Genomic DNA, 14,415 nt, shown 5'->3' on the forward strand with positions numbered 1-14,415 from the left:
AAAGATATTCACAATCAAGAGATTTGAAGTTGTGAGTTACTATTTCTAAGCACTTTTCTTCACTTCTTTCTTTAACTAATAACAACAAATGATCTTAGCTCAATCAAAAACTTATTTCGTTGCTTTTTCGTTGTTGTTTAGAAGAGAACACAAGCTGGTTATTTATAGAGAAAACAGTTATAACTGCCTGTAATTGATTAAATCTACAAGGTAATCAATTAATTCAATGAAGTAATCGATTAGATTATCTTTTTAATCGATTAAGGTGTTCTTTCCAAAACTTGGAAATGGCTCAAGAACAATGTAATCGATTAAATACTCAATGTAATCGATTAAAGTGTTCTTGTTTACTTTTGAAACACTTATAGAAAGAGAAGTAATCAATTATATCACACGGTAATTGATTAAAGCAGAGACTCCTGAATAAATTAGTCATTGTCTCATAAACAACTATGTAATCAATTACGATATGGCTGTAACCGATTAAACCGATACGAGACATAACTTTGCAAGCTTAAGATAACTTGTCTAATTGATTACGATAAGGCTATAATCAATTAAAATAGAGAGTTTTGCCTTCTGAAGAAATTTTATAACTTTAGAAACTTTCTTCTCACTCAATCATGATGATGCATGATGCACAAACGATATGATATGGACTAAGATGCAACATTCAATATAACAACTAATACAAATGCCACTCAAAGGAGTTGGGCATGTAAAAGGCAAAACATCTTCAAGTTTTTCTCCAAGCTTTGAGATTTAGTCTTCCTTTTCTCATGTTGCTCCCCCCATCTCTAACACCCATAGCACCTCTAGATGGGTTGTGGTGATGTGTTGATTTTCATGGTGTGTGCCATTCCCTTGTGTTTTAGCATGATTGTTGTCTTCTTTAAGTTGGTTTTCTATGTTGAGTTACTTTTCTTTTTGTTTAATCATCATCAAGATTAGGTCTCTGCTTTATCTTTTGAATATTGTATCACCTATTCCTTTAAATGTAACAATCATGATGTAAAATAGAAATATATTCATATATTTTAGCCATGTTTTCTAATTGTCTTTGCAGGGACATCATTTGTATGTTATTTTTTACTTGACCTCTTTTATATATTCTACATAAGCCATAAGCCAATAAGAAATATTTTTATACCTACGTTCTTTATAAACTCTTTATCCTTTTCCTTAGGTTGGTAGTTGATTTGTTAAGCCAACTCTTTTGTTGTTGTAACTTGTGTTTACGTTTCATTTTTCACTCTGTAGCTTTTCCTGACTTTTTATTACCTTGATTTGGGAACCCATTTCCTGGGGTGCCTACAAATTTTTGAAGTCGTGTTAAAACCATGACCAAGCTTGGGGTCCAATTTATTCTTTTTGTTATGTATTTCATGTCAAGCCTACTTTGAAATGCATATTGCTTTACCTTTGAAACTTCCATGTCATTTATTGTGCTGACGTGTTCTTTCACATTTTCCCACGTTCTCTCTTCATTTTCATAACTGGTGTGGTTCTTTGTGCCCGTTTTCTATTAGTTTGACTCTTATACTCTTCTTTTTCTTTTAGAAATACCATATTCCTTTTGTTTTATGTGTATCAACATTTTCTTCATATTTCCTTTACTCATAAACTTTTCTACATATTTCTCTTTCTTTTCGAAGTTCGGCCTCCATTTCCTTCCGTTAGGCACTCTAGCCATTTTGATGCATATGTTTGTTGCTTTCAAAATACTAAAGTGACTAATGCTAGGTTGGAGGTTGTTTGATTGATTCTTTTGAAAATGGCTTGAGTGATTAAAAGTTCAAACAACAACAGGTCTCTTCTCCTGGTTTTTGTGTCTAGAAAGCATCCCAAGAGCTCTCCTTTGAGGTCTTTCTTGCGCTTCCTAGGGTTCTTCAGCACTCACTCCACCTGAACTATGGAAGGGACTAAGGCATTAGAAGGCGTTCTTCTTCTATCCCACTTGAATGATCTGGATGATGGTGTGCTTCTATTTTGGCTTGTTCCTATTAGGAAAGTTTGTGTGGGTTGCAAGATGCTTTTGGGACAATTTTTATTCTATATTTTCTTTTCCCTTTGTGCATTTCTTCTGAGTGTTACCTCTAAATATGTGTTTTTGTCATCTTCATTATAAATGTATAATGATCTGATGTAAGGCTTGTTCTAAAAACCGTTGTAATTTTGTTGATGTTGAATGAATGAGAAAGTTTCCATCATACTTTTTGTTCCCAGGGTGCCTACATGTTTCGTAGGTCATTTTAAGATTTTACCCTGATTTGAAAGCCCATTACTTAGGGTGCCTACATGTAACAGAATAAGTAGAACTTTATCTTGTTATAGCTTTTGAGGGAATGTTTTGGGAACTTTCTCATTTTATTGATGTTCTTTTGCAAAATGACTACACAACAATGTATGTATTTCTTGGCTTTCTTGCAAGAATCAAAATATCTTGGAATGTATGTCTTTATGATTTTTTACTCTTGTCATTTTCCCAGTTTAGTTGTAGTATTTACATAGGTTGGATGTGTTCCAAGTGTGTGGAATTCTTTCTCCCGAGTGTGTCTCCAAAATTTAAGCTCATTTCTCATATTTTACTATTACTTTGTAAGGTCCTTTCCAATTTTCTGCAAGTTTTCCCTATTGATTATTTTTTTCTCAGACTAAGTTGTCTTCTTCAAAGATGCATGGGATGACCTTTTTGTTATACCTTGTTGCTATTTTTCTTTTCAATGTGACATCTCTTATGGCGGCTATTTCTCTTCTTTATTCAATGAGATCAAGCTCGGTTATGTGATTGCCTTCTTTCTGGCTTTAGTTCAAATTTTCAATTCTGAAGGTTGGTTCTTTTCTTTTCATAGGAATGACCGCTTAAGTTTTGTACTTTATCCTGAATAGTGTTTCACCTGTGGCAGAATAGGGTGTTGTTTGGTATTCCCATAAGGCATGTGATAGTTGTTCTGCATAGGTTCCTTTATTCTTTTTTACACTTTTCCTCAATCCTCACAGAATAATCCAATTTGCTACCTCAAGTTGTCCGTTTTGTTAAGGATGCTCTACAAAAGTGAACCTTTGCTTAATGTCCAACCCTGATAACAATTGGCAAAATTGTCTATTGGTGAACTAAGTGTCATTGTCGGTTAATATAACATTAGGGATCTCAAACCTACAAAATATCTGTCTAAACACAAAGTTCTCAATATTTTTAGCGGTTATGGTGGCAAGTGTTTCAGCTTCGACCGCCACTATTGTAACGACCCGTCTCGTCACTACGATATCACCACTCTAATAACTCAATAAATTAAATTCTTTTTCTTTCTTTTATGAAAACTCCATTATTTTTGCTTACGAAAATCATAGTAAATTTGAATTTCACAAATATATATATACATACATATATATGTATATGTCCCCAAACACACACCAATGTTTAACCGAATACATGAATATTAATATAGTAGTTCAGTACACATCATAAACATAATGAAGATTAAACCAGTTCATATATATAATTAAATCTGTGATTTACATCCTTAATCCAACAAAAGAAATCATGAACCACTATGGAGGAGTTGATTAACGAAACACAACTCTCTCCCCAAAATAATCCCAACGTCATCACGTCGGCTTGGCGGCTCCTCCACAGAATCTCATCCCTGCACCCTACTGCTGTCATTCTGCTCCCACGAACAAGGATCACCATCATCACAGGTATCAACCACATGATACAAAATTGCAAGGGTGAGTTCATTATAAAAAGAATCAATACCAATTCCAAATAACCACAATTAGCAAGAAAGCATAAGCAAACGTCATGAGCTTACACAACATTCATTATTCAACACTCACATCCAACAATTGTTCATTGTCCATATTCAACAATTACTCATCATCTATATTCAACAATTAATCATCATCCATCCATGGATCTAATCAAGACTGCACAGAATGATGCATGCACCTAACTCAACTCTCAAATGCAATGTGGTACGTACCAACAACCAAATCCCAGGAAATAGCCTAAGCGTGTCCACACGACACTCTCACTCAAGAAACCATGCAGAGTTCGTCGAGACCACCCGGTTGTGCATGTAACTGCCCCCCCCCCCCCTTCATAGGTGATAAGCCTGGGGCCAAAAGGAGTTCCCTACCAGGTGACAAGCCCCCTTAGTACAAAGTACATTTTGCCACAGTTATTCTATTTCCTGTGTCGTATGAGCTATGAACATGGCCAAAAGCAGTGCCAAAGACCATGGACCAATTAAAGTGCCTAAGCATCCCTTCAAAAAATACTTAGATTCTTTAACCACGCTTGTCACCAACGTCTAGGCCATCCGACAAGGTCAGTGCACTTACCCCCCATGAACATACACTACATACGATGTATGCACGTGGCCCAAAGCAAGTGCCAAAGACCATGGAAGATCAGTGCACTTCGCCCCCTACGAATATACACAACATCCAACGTATGAACATGTCCCAAAGCAAGTGCCAAAGACCCTGGAAGGTCAGTGCACTTCGCCCCCCACGAACATACACAACATGCACATGCCAAAGCATTTCCAACATCAATCAACATTCCATTTTCACATCATTCTTAACATAGACATCATCTTGTCTCAATGACATTATCAACAACAACAACAACCTCATTCCATATTGACATAACCATCAATAATAACATCAATTCATGTTGACATGATCACCATTAACAACGTCATCTCAAATCAATATCATCGTAAATATCAACATCACCACATATCAATTAAAGTCACCAATAGCAACATCAACAATGAGTCATATTCCGCATATAAATATATTTTCCATGCCTGAGGTTCAAACTCCCCAGGTCTTCAAACAACACAAGTTTAATAAACAATAATGTTATTCATCAACAATAGATATATCGCATCCCATTCGTTAAAAACATAGTTTTTCTTGAAAGAAAATCAGCATGCAACAGGGGCAGGAAGATATTCTCATAGCTAGGTTCCCTGACCCTAACTATGGTGTCAAAATGGTAAAGTTTATAATAACTCCCCTAACCTATCGTGAGCTCTCCATCAGTTCTTCTTTGCGTCACTTAGAGGTCTCTCTCTCATTCACGCTTGTCGGTCCAACGCAAGTCTCTATTACGCCAAAACGAAAGGAATTTAGTATGGATTTCAAAAACAAGGTCAAAGGTAACATTCGGGGTCAAATACCCCTGTCAAAACATAAAGTGCTAAGGGGTGTTTCGGATTCTACAAATGGGAACATCATTTTGAAATTCCGATCACGCCAATGTGACCGAGGTTCAGTGAATGCCGCAAAAACAACCTCAAGGTTATAAAAAGATAACTTTTATAGTGTCTCATTCTCTAGGGTTTTTCAAAGGAAGTGTAAAAACACCCTATTACAGTACCCAACACATAAGAGACACTAAGAGGAACTCAAACTAGTTAGGAAAAGGCTTAGAAGTCAAGATTACCTCAGAGAAACTATGAAATGGAGGATTGAGGGATTTTCTCCATTGAATCTTCTAGGAGGATTCTGAGGATTCCGCTAAGATTAAAGTGTTCCTCTTGGTGTGGGGGTCCAACGGCAAGCAACGACAGCTCACGGCGGCCACCAGTGGTCTTGGGTGGTGGAAAATAAGGTTTTAGATGTATTTATAACCTACAACTTTTGCTTAGCGGACCTGTCTCGCTAAGCCGAAGCCCACTTCTTGCGCTTAGCACAAGAATTTAGGCTTAGCGCAACCCCCTCTACACTAGGGCTCGCTTAACGCACCTTCTAGGCGCTCAGCGCACTTCCTCTCGATTGGAATTGGGCTTAGCGCAGCTTTGGGCCGCTCAGTGCAATTCCCCTCGGTTGGAATTGCGCTTAGCGCGCCTTTCTCACTTAGCGGGAGACCAAAAGTTATTGTTTTCAAGATCCAAACGGTCAGACTGTAGAAACATTTCTTAGGGATATCCAGACAAAATTTGAAGACGATCCAACGGTTAACGAATCCGGTATCACGATTTCACTGAACTAGGTTTTGGTAAAATCTAAAATCTCATACTTTCAACTTAGCTCAGCAAAAATCCACATAATTCAACATCTATATCAAGAAATTCACACATGACTAGTTCAAGGTCTACTTCAACTCATTCAATTCTATCATGTAGTCAAATAACACAACAAAATAATCAAACATCAAATATAATTACTAATAATACACACACACACACACACACACACACACACACACACACACACACACTATATCAGGGTGTTACAACTATGAGATATGTGACTTGTCTCGGAGCTCATAGGAAAGGCCCTAGTATATCTATCCCCCACCAAAGGAATGGTCATGAAGATGCCAAGTTGTGCAATTCATTTGCTGATGCATGTGGTATGTTGAGACATTTTCGAAACCTTTCACATTTTTGCACATAGTGGATTGTGTCGATTCCAATGGTCAGCTAATAGTAGCTGACTCTTAGTATTTTTCTTGCTAGAGTTTTGTGTCCATAATGTTGGCCATAACATCCTTCATGTATTTCAACTATCACATATTCTGCATCTACTACTCTTAAGCATTTCAAGAGTGGCTGAGTGAATCCTTTTCAATAAAGATTGTTATCTATTATACAAAATTTGGCAACCCGTCTTTGCAATTTCTGCCTTTCCTTTTGATCTCCCGGATGGATATCCCTCTATATATATTCCAATATCGGTGTCATCCAACTTTCTTGTTTTTCTATCATCATGACAAATCTCGAAGCACGTAATGTTTGGCAAACAACATTCTCCATCCCTCTATGCTCTTCAATCTTAGATAGTTTTGACAATAAGTTAGCTCAAACATTTTCTTCTCTTGGGATATAGGTAAATATCAATTTTTCTTTCTATAATTACCTTAATTTTTTCAACACATCTTTATAGGACCAGTTCTTTAACTTGTTGTTCTCCATACAATTGGAGTCATTGAACACTTTTAGTACATCAACCTCCATGTCAGCCACTATTTCTAGACCTGCAAGGCACACCTCACATTCTATTTGGTTGTATGTGAATGGGTATGTTGTTGTTAATGTTTTTTCAAGCACAACTCCATGTGGGGATTCAAACAAGATCCTTTCCTTGCATCGTGTCCTATTACATGATCCATCAGTAAACAGAGGTCAAGGTAATTCCCTTAGCTTCTCATCTTTGGTAGGTGTCATTTCAGCTATGAAGTTTGCTAAACATTAGGCCTTGAGTTCTTGTCTTGATTGATATTGCAAGCCATATTCTGACAACTCAACTGCCCATGTCACTATTCTTCTTGCCAAGTCAATATGATATATTATTTGTCTGATTGGTTGATTAGTTCATACTATGATTGGATGCACTTGAAAGTAGGGAGGTAATCTTCGAGAAGAAAATACTAGGGCCAGTATGCCATTCTCTACCTTTGGGTACCGTAATTCAGCATTCTCTAGTGCTCGACTTATGAAGTATATCAACTTCTGAACCTTATTGTAATCTTTGACCAATGCAACACTAATTTCTTCTTCGGCTATAGCCAAGTATAAGTACAATGTTTCTCTTGGATTCGACTTTATCAACATCGGTGGAGCTGATAATGTTTCTTTAAATTTTTGAAAGGAAGTTTCACATTCCTCCATCCAACTGAACCTCTTGTCTTTTTTCAGAATTTTGAAGAAAGGCAAGGCTCTTTCGGCCAAGTTGACCATGAACCTTGTCAATGCTGCCATTTGTCCATTCAACTTTTGAATATCTTTGACTACCCAAGACTTGGAATTTATTAAGATTTAACTCGATCCCTCTTTCTTATAGCATGCAACCTAAGACCTTTCCTATACACACCTCAAAAACACATTTTTGGACTCAAGTGCATGTTATACATTCAGAGCTGAGCAAAGGTTTCCACCAAATCTGCTATTGTTGTTCAAGAGTGTTGCTTTTGACTATCATGTCATCTACATAAACCTCCAAGTTTCGACATATTTGCTTTTCAAAAACTTTTTTCTTCATCCTTTGGTTTATAGTGCCAACATTCTTTAATCCAAAGGACATGACCTTGTAGAAGTAGTTTGATTTTTCTGTCCTGAAGTTTGTTTTCTCCTGGTCGTTAGGGTGCAATGGTATCTGATTGTACCCTAGATAAGCATCCATGAAACTCAAATATCATTAGTCGGAGGATTCTTCCACCAGTTTATCTATGTTGGGAAGCTGGTAAGAGTCCTCCAGACAATGCTTGTTTAGATCAGTATGGTCAACACACATTCTCCATTTTTCGTTATGCTTTTTAACTAGGATGACATTGGCTAAAGTTAGCTTGCCATTAGGGCACCTCTTGCTTTAATCTTCTGCTTGGATTTATACCCAACTCATAATCTTTAAGTTGTTTGTCATATACTAGGCTACATGTCGTGTGTTCCTGACAAGTGATGTTTATATTTACCCTGGAGCAGTTGCCTCTAAGTCAATATTGTCTCAAAGAGGAAATGTCTGCTTATCGAGTATGAAGTTGATATTTACCCCTGAACATTTTTTATTTTAAAACTTTGTACCACATTTAGGTAAAGGAAAGTGCTTTATAGTATGAAAGAATTTCCGTACTATTAACACAAATGAGATAATTGAGAACATGTAGCCTATTTTTATATGAAGAAAAAAAAGATCTTTTGATTAGCATTCTTGTTCAATTTCCAGCATTCTCGTCGCCAAAAGATTTTTAATTCCAATCAAGAACTTCAATGCTAAAGAATATTACAAAAAGATTTCTAATGACGAAAAAACTTTAAAGCATTGAACAAGAATAGAGCAACACTAGTGGAGAAAATGCATTTTACAACAACCTTTTACATCGGTTGTACAGGAACCGGTTTAATAAAAGTGACATTTTTGTAAATAAGGAAAATGTTTTTAGATCAATTGTTAAGAAATAGATCCAAAAAGGTATTTTAAAATTAACTAAAAAATAAACCGATCTAAAAGACTATTTTAAATCAGATGAAAATCCAATTGATCTAATAAAATTTTAACAAAACCCAAAAGAAACCCCTCATTTGTTCTCAACACAACCCTAGGTTATAGCACCCATGCACCACCCTCGCGCGCGTCAACCGCCATTCTTTGTTAGAGATAAGGGGAGCAGCAACATGAAACAACCTAAGGCTAAAGCTTGAAGCTAAAGGAAAAGTTTGAAGAAGTTTTAGAAGATGTTTTGGCTTTTACATGCCCAACACCTTTGAGTGGCCTTTGTATTGATTGTTAACTTGATTGTTGCATCTTAGTCCATTTGATATCTGTGTTGCATTGTGAATCATCATAGTGTGAGTGAAGAAAATTTTTTAAGTTAGAAAAATTTATTTAGAGACAAAAAATCTCTGTTTTAATCAATTACAAAATTGTCGTAATCAGTTACAAGAAGTTGTTTGAAGCTTAAAAAGTTAAGTCTCGTATCAGTTTAATCGATTACAGTAGTATCTTAATCGATTACATTGTTGTTTAAGACAAAGACTGATTTTTCAAGAGTCTCTGCTTTAATCGATTACCAAGTGAATTAATTGATTACTTCTCTCCTGTTTAAGTTGTTCAAAGGTGAAAAAATAACACTTTAATCGATTACTTAGGTCATCTAGTCGATTACATTGTTCTTGAGTTGTTTTCTAGATATTGGATGAACACTTTAATCGATTACTTGGACAATCTAATAGATTACTTCATTGAAATTATCGATTACCTTATAAATTTAATTGATTACAGGCAGTTATAACTATTTTCTATATAAATAATTAGCTTGTGTTCACATCTACACATCAAGAGATCATTGGAGAATACTCAATACATCTCGAAAATTACTTCTTAGTCTCAAAATGAGCAACATTTCGTGCTATCATTGGTGAATAAGAGAAGAGAAGAAAAGAGCTTTATAGTAACTCAACACTTCTTAATCTTTTGATTTGGAAGATCTTTCCTTGAAAGTGAGTTGTGTCTTTTGAGTAGAAGAAGATCAACTTCTCAATCCAACAAGATTTTTGTGGAAAGATTGGTCAGGTTGTATCTCTCCTACTTGGTTTTTTTCATGTGTATGGTTTTTACACGTTCTTCTAGTTTATGCACAGAGGTTCTCTTAGGCTTATATTCATAGGGGGTCCTAGTGTTGGATTCCTTACAAAAAAAGATGGTGGAACTCAATAAACCAATAGGGCAGGTGAATTGGTTTTCAAACAAAACCGTACTTTTAAAAACAGAGTTGTGGAAAAAAAAATTCTAAACGGATCATACCACAAAACAAATATGAATTGAATGTAATCAATCCTTCCTTACACATGATCCTTCATTAACTTCCTTTCTTTCAAAATCATAAAACTTGAATCTTTTCCAACCTTGATAAAACTTGAATGAGTTGATTAAACCTTGAATGAGGGAAAGACATGAATCAAGAGACAAAGACACAATTTTTTATACTAGTTCACTCTCTGTTTCTAGAGAAGCTAATCCATTTATCTAATTCACAACCTGAATTAGATTTCCACTATGCATCAAGAATCCTTACAAGTCATCACAAGCAATCTACAATTCCTACCCCAGAAAAAGAGATTAAGGCATCCAACACAAAGACCCTATGTGAATATAAGCCTAAGAGAACTCTACTCTTAGCCGAAACTAGAAAACCTTATTCTAGCATGTTGTAAGAAATTCACGCATTAACACAAGACCGTGCAAAAATCATACGCATGACAAAAGACCAAGTAGGAGAGATACAACCTGACCAATCTTTCCACAAAAACCTTTCTAGATTGAAAAGTTGATCTTCTACTTAAAAGAAACAACTCACTTTCAAGAAAAGATCTTCCAAATAAAAAGATTAAGAAGTAGTCAGTTACTATAAAGCTCTTTTTTCTCTATCTCTTGTTCACCAATGAAAGTATGAAATCTTGCTCATTCTGAGACTAAGAAGTAATTTTTGATATGTATTGAGTATTCTCTAATGATCTCAAGATATATAGATGTGAACAAAAGCTAGTTATTTATAAAAAAAAAAGTTATAACCGCCTGTAATCGATTAAATCTATAAGGTAATTGATTATTTCAATGAAGTAATCGATTAGATTATCTAACTAATTAATTAAAGTGTTCATCCAACATCTAGAAAACAACTCAAGAAAAATGTAATCGATTAGATGACCTAAGTAATCGATTAAAGTAATCTTGTTCACCTTTGAACAACTTAAACAAGAGAGAAGTAATCGATTAATACACTGGTAATCGATTAAAGCAGAGACTCCTAAAAAATAGTCATTGTCTCAAACAACAGTGTAATCGATTAAATTGATGCGAGACTTAACTCTTGCAGCTTCAGACAACTTGTTGTTATCAATTACAACAACTCTGTAATCGATTAAAACAAAGTTTTTGCCTCTGAAGAAATTTTTCTAACTTTGAAAATTTCCTTCACACACACTATGATGATGCACAATGCAAAATAGATATCAAATGTACTAAGATGCAATAACCAAGTTAACAACCAATAAAAATGTCACTCAAAGGAGTTGGGCATGTAAAAGCCAAAACATCTTCGAACACTCCTTCAAGCTTTTCCTTGAGTTTCAAGCTTTAGTCTTAGGTTGTTCCATGTTGCTCATGTTGTTGCTCCCCCATTCTCTAACATTTCGATAAGCATTAGCACCAAAGACCTCGTTGCCACTGTGTCTTTCGTCTTTGCCTCGGCAGGAGAATGAGTGAGAGCGAGAGCAATAGTGAGATGAGAGTGAGAGTGAGTGGGTGAGAGAAGACGGGAGACGTTAGTATTAAAACCCAACATCAGTTTATTAAAAAACTAATGTTAACATCGCGATGTTAATATCAGTTTTTTAAAAACTGATATAAACAAAAATCGATTAATATCGGTTTTTTATAAAATCGATGTTAACATCGATTTTATAAAAAAAACCGATGTTAACATCGATTTTTTTAAAAATTGATGTTGACAAAATCGATTTATTTACAAAAATGTTACCGCCCTTTTGTTAACATCGGTTTTATCAAAACCTGATGTTAAAGTAGTATTATTGAAAACATTCTTTCTAGTAATGTTTACTTCGGTTATAACTATGACCAATGTGGAAAAGTGACTTTTTACATTGGTTATAGTACAACTGGTTAAAAAAGAAAAATACTCACAGCTGAAAAATAGTTTTCAAATTACACCTTTTAAATAATATTTTTTTCATTTTTTGGTAAAAAAAAGTCCCAACAAGAGTGCTGTGGTGCCACAAAGATCAACAAGTGTTTGTTGTGGCAACATTGATCAACAAGTATTTTGGATTTTTTTTTATCAAATTAAGTGGTTTCGTGAAACTATATACCAAACTAATATTAAATCACCCATTTCTTCAAATTATGTTAATTTGGTATATAATTTTACCGAAATCACCTAATTTGTAAAAAAAAGAATAATAGAATTTGCTTTCGTGAAATTGTTTTAATTTTGGTGAGATGATTTCCAAAATTAATGAGATAGAATCTGGGATAAAATCAAAAGATTGTTTATCTTGTTTTTCTTTTAATTTATTTTTTAAAATAATTACATAATAATAATAGTAATAATAATAATAATAAGAGTTAACTTTTTTACTATGAAGGAACTTCGTGAATTTCGTACTCCAATCCTTTCGTACAGTGTAGCACCGTTGATATGCAAGATGGAACATCACAAGAGAGAAAGGTTCTCAACTCGGCAACAACAATACAAGATATCCTAGTCTACAAGGCTACAAGATATCATAATCATGAAAGATAACCAGCACAAACAGATGAAAAACTTCCAGCTCAAAAATTAAATCCGTGAAGCATAATGCATAATGTGTGTACTCTACAAGACTATAACACCCATTTCCCTCGTAAGCCTATAATCTTCTATCTCAAGTACAAGTAAAATTAAAACAGAAAAATCTTTAAAAAAAAAAAGGACAGAAGAGAAAACTCAAAAGAATAGAGAACAACAACAAAGAACGTTATTTTCGAGTATGGTCAGGGGAGGAGGTGCTAGATGGAGGAACTGGTTGAACAAAGCCACAATTACTACAAGGTGCAGCAGCAGCAGGAGGAGCAACAAGCTTAGCAATGTCCTTGTAACTCGCACAGCTCCTCGTACAATTGTGCTTATTATTATGCCTCACTCTCAAAACATGCTCCGGCAATCTCAACGTATACTTGTCATCATCCTTTCCCTCATCTCCCTCTCCTCTAATCAAAACTATCGAGTGCCCCGTCGAATGCGACCGTGCAAACATCTGTTCCCCCTGTTGATGAATCATGACCTCGTGATTGCCATAACCATGTTCGTGTTCATGCTCACGTTCATGCTCTTGTCTTGGATTTCCATCATTATCATCACCACCACCGCAGTCTTGCCCTTCTGTTACATCAATGCGTATCTCCCCGCTGGTGGACATCACCACCACACCCTCGTTAGCTTTCTGCGTTTCGTCTGGCGGGGGTGAATCGAGGTCTCGTCGACAGACAGGGCAGGTCTTGTGCGAGCGGAGCCAGAGGTCGATGCAGTCCTGGTGGAAGACGTGGCAGCAGAGCGTCAAGAGGCGGAGCACGTTGTCATCCTCGAACTCAAGTAGACAGATGGCGCACTCAAGGCCGTACTTCTGATCCTTGCGGAGGTCCTTAACGGAGGAGTAAGGGAAGGTGGGGAAGACTTGGAGAAGGTCAGGGTCGAGGCCCCGAGGAGGGGACCTGTGGGGCGTGAGGCGAATGAGGGAACCCGAAGGGGTGCGCTGGAAGGCCCAAGTGTGGATCACGCTCGAGAAGCAGTACTTGCACATGTACACGATGCTGAACGCCACGAAGCACAATACAAGCACAGTCAGCGTAAAGGCAATAAGCGCCGGCGGTGTGTTATACGGCGCTGCGGCCGGCGATGACGACATTTCGTACTCCGGCGAAGGCATCGTTGCTAGTTAGTTGGTGGTTTCGCGCCGGAGAGTGGCTTATTCCGGACCTGTCGTTCTTGGTTGTTCGCATGGATGAGAGGCGTTTGAGACCATATACAAGGCAGGCAAATGAAGCTTGGTAAAGCCTGAGTTCCTTTCCTTTCTTCTTTTCTTTTCTCTCTCTTTTTTGTTACGTATTTTTGTGCCTTTTCTGTTGATTTTTTTTTTTTGGGATTGTAGAGGACAAAATGTAAAGAGAGATTCAAGGACCTACGTCAATGGTACTCTACGAGTGGTATATGGTGGGTCAATAAACGAGGACGGTGATGCTGAGGATGGGAAGGGTTGGTTTTGAGCCAGTCCTTATGAGAAGGACGAGAGGACTAGTGTCCGAACATTATTTACTGTGTATATAAAGGCTTGAATAATTAGACTTTGGAGTGCAAGCATAGGGCAATACAATTTTATTATTATTATTATATATGATTTTAAT

The 14,415-nt window shown here is 36.3% G+C and overlaps 1 protein-coding gene across 1 annotated transcript; it reads right to left on the minus strand.

The window, feature by feature from the left end:
* Positions 1-12,848: 12,848 nt before the first annotated feature.
* On the minus strand, positions 12,849-14,126 carry LOC114404942 (RING-H2 finger protein ATL29-like). Its single transcript, XM_028367661.1, has one exon. It carries the CDS (start codon positions 13,938-13,940, stop codon positions 12,993-12,995), a length of 948 nt encoding a protein of 315 aa, XP_028223462.1. The 5' UTR covers positions 13,941-14,126; the 3' UTR covers positions 12,849-12,992.
* Between the last annotated feature and the right edge of the window lie 289 nt (positions 14,127-14,415).

This window comes from Glycine soja, chromosome 1, assembly GCF_004193775.1.
Source record: "Glycine soja cultivar W05 chromosome 1, ASM419377v2, whole genome shotgun sequence".
NCBI classification, from domain to species: domain Eukaryota; kingdom Viridiplantae; phylum Streptophyta; class Magnoliopsida; order Fabales; family Fabaceae; genus Glycine; species Glycine soja.

What these genes read in the sequence shown, in the direction of transcription:
- LOC114404942 (XM_028367661.1), bottom strand. Translation starts at nt 13,940, where the DNA reads ATGCCTTCGCCGGAGTACGAAATGTCGTCATCGCCGGCCGCAGCGCCG.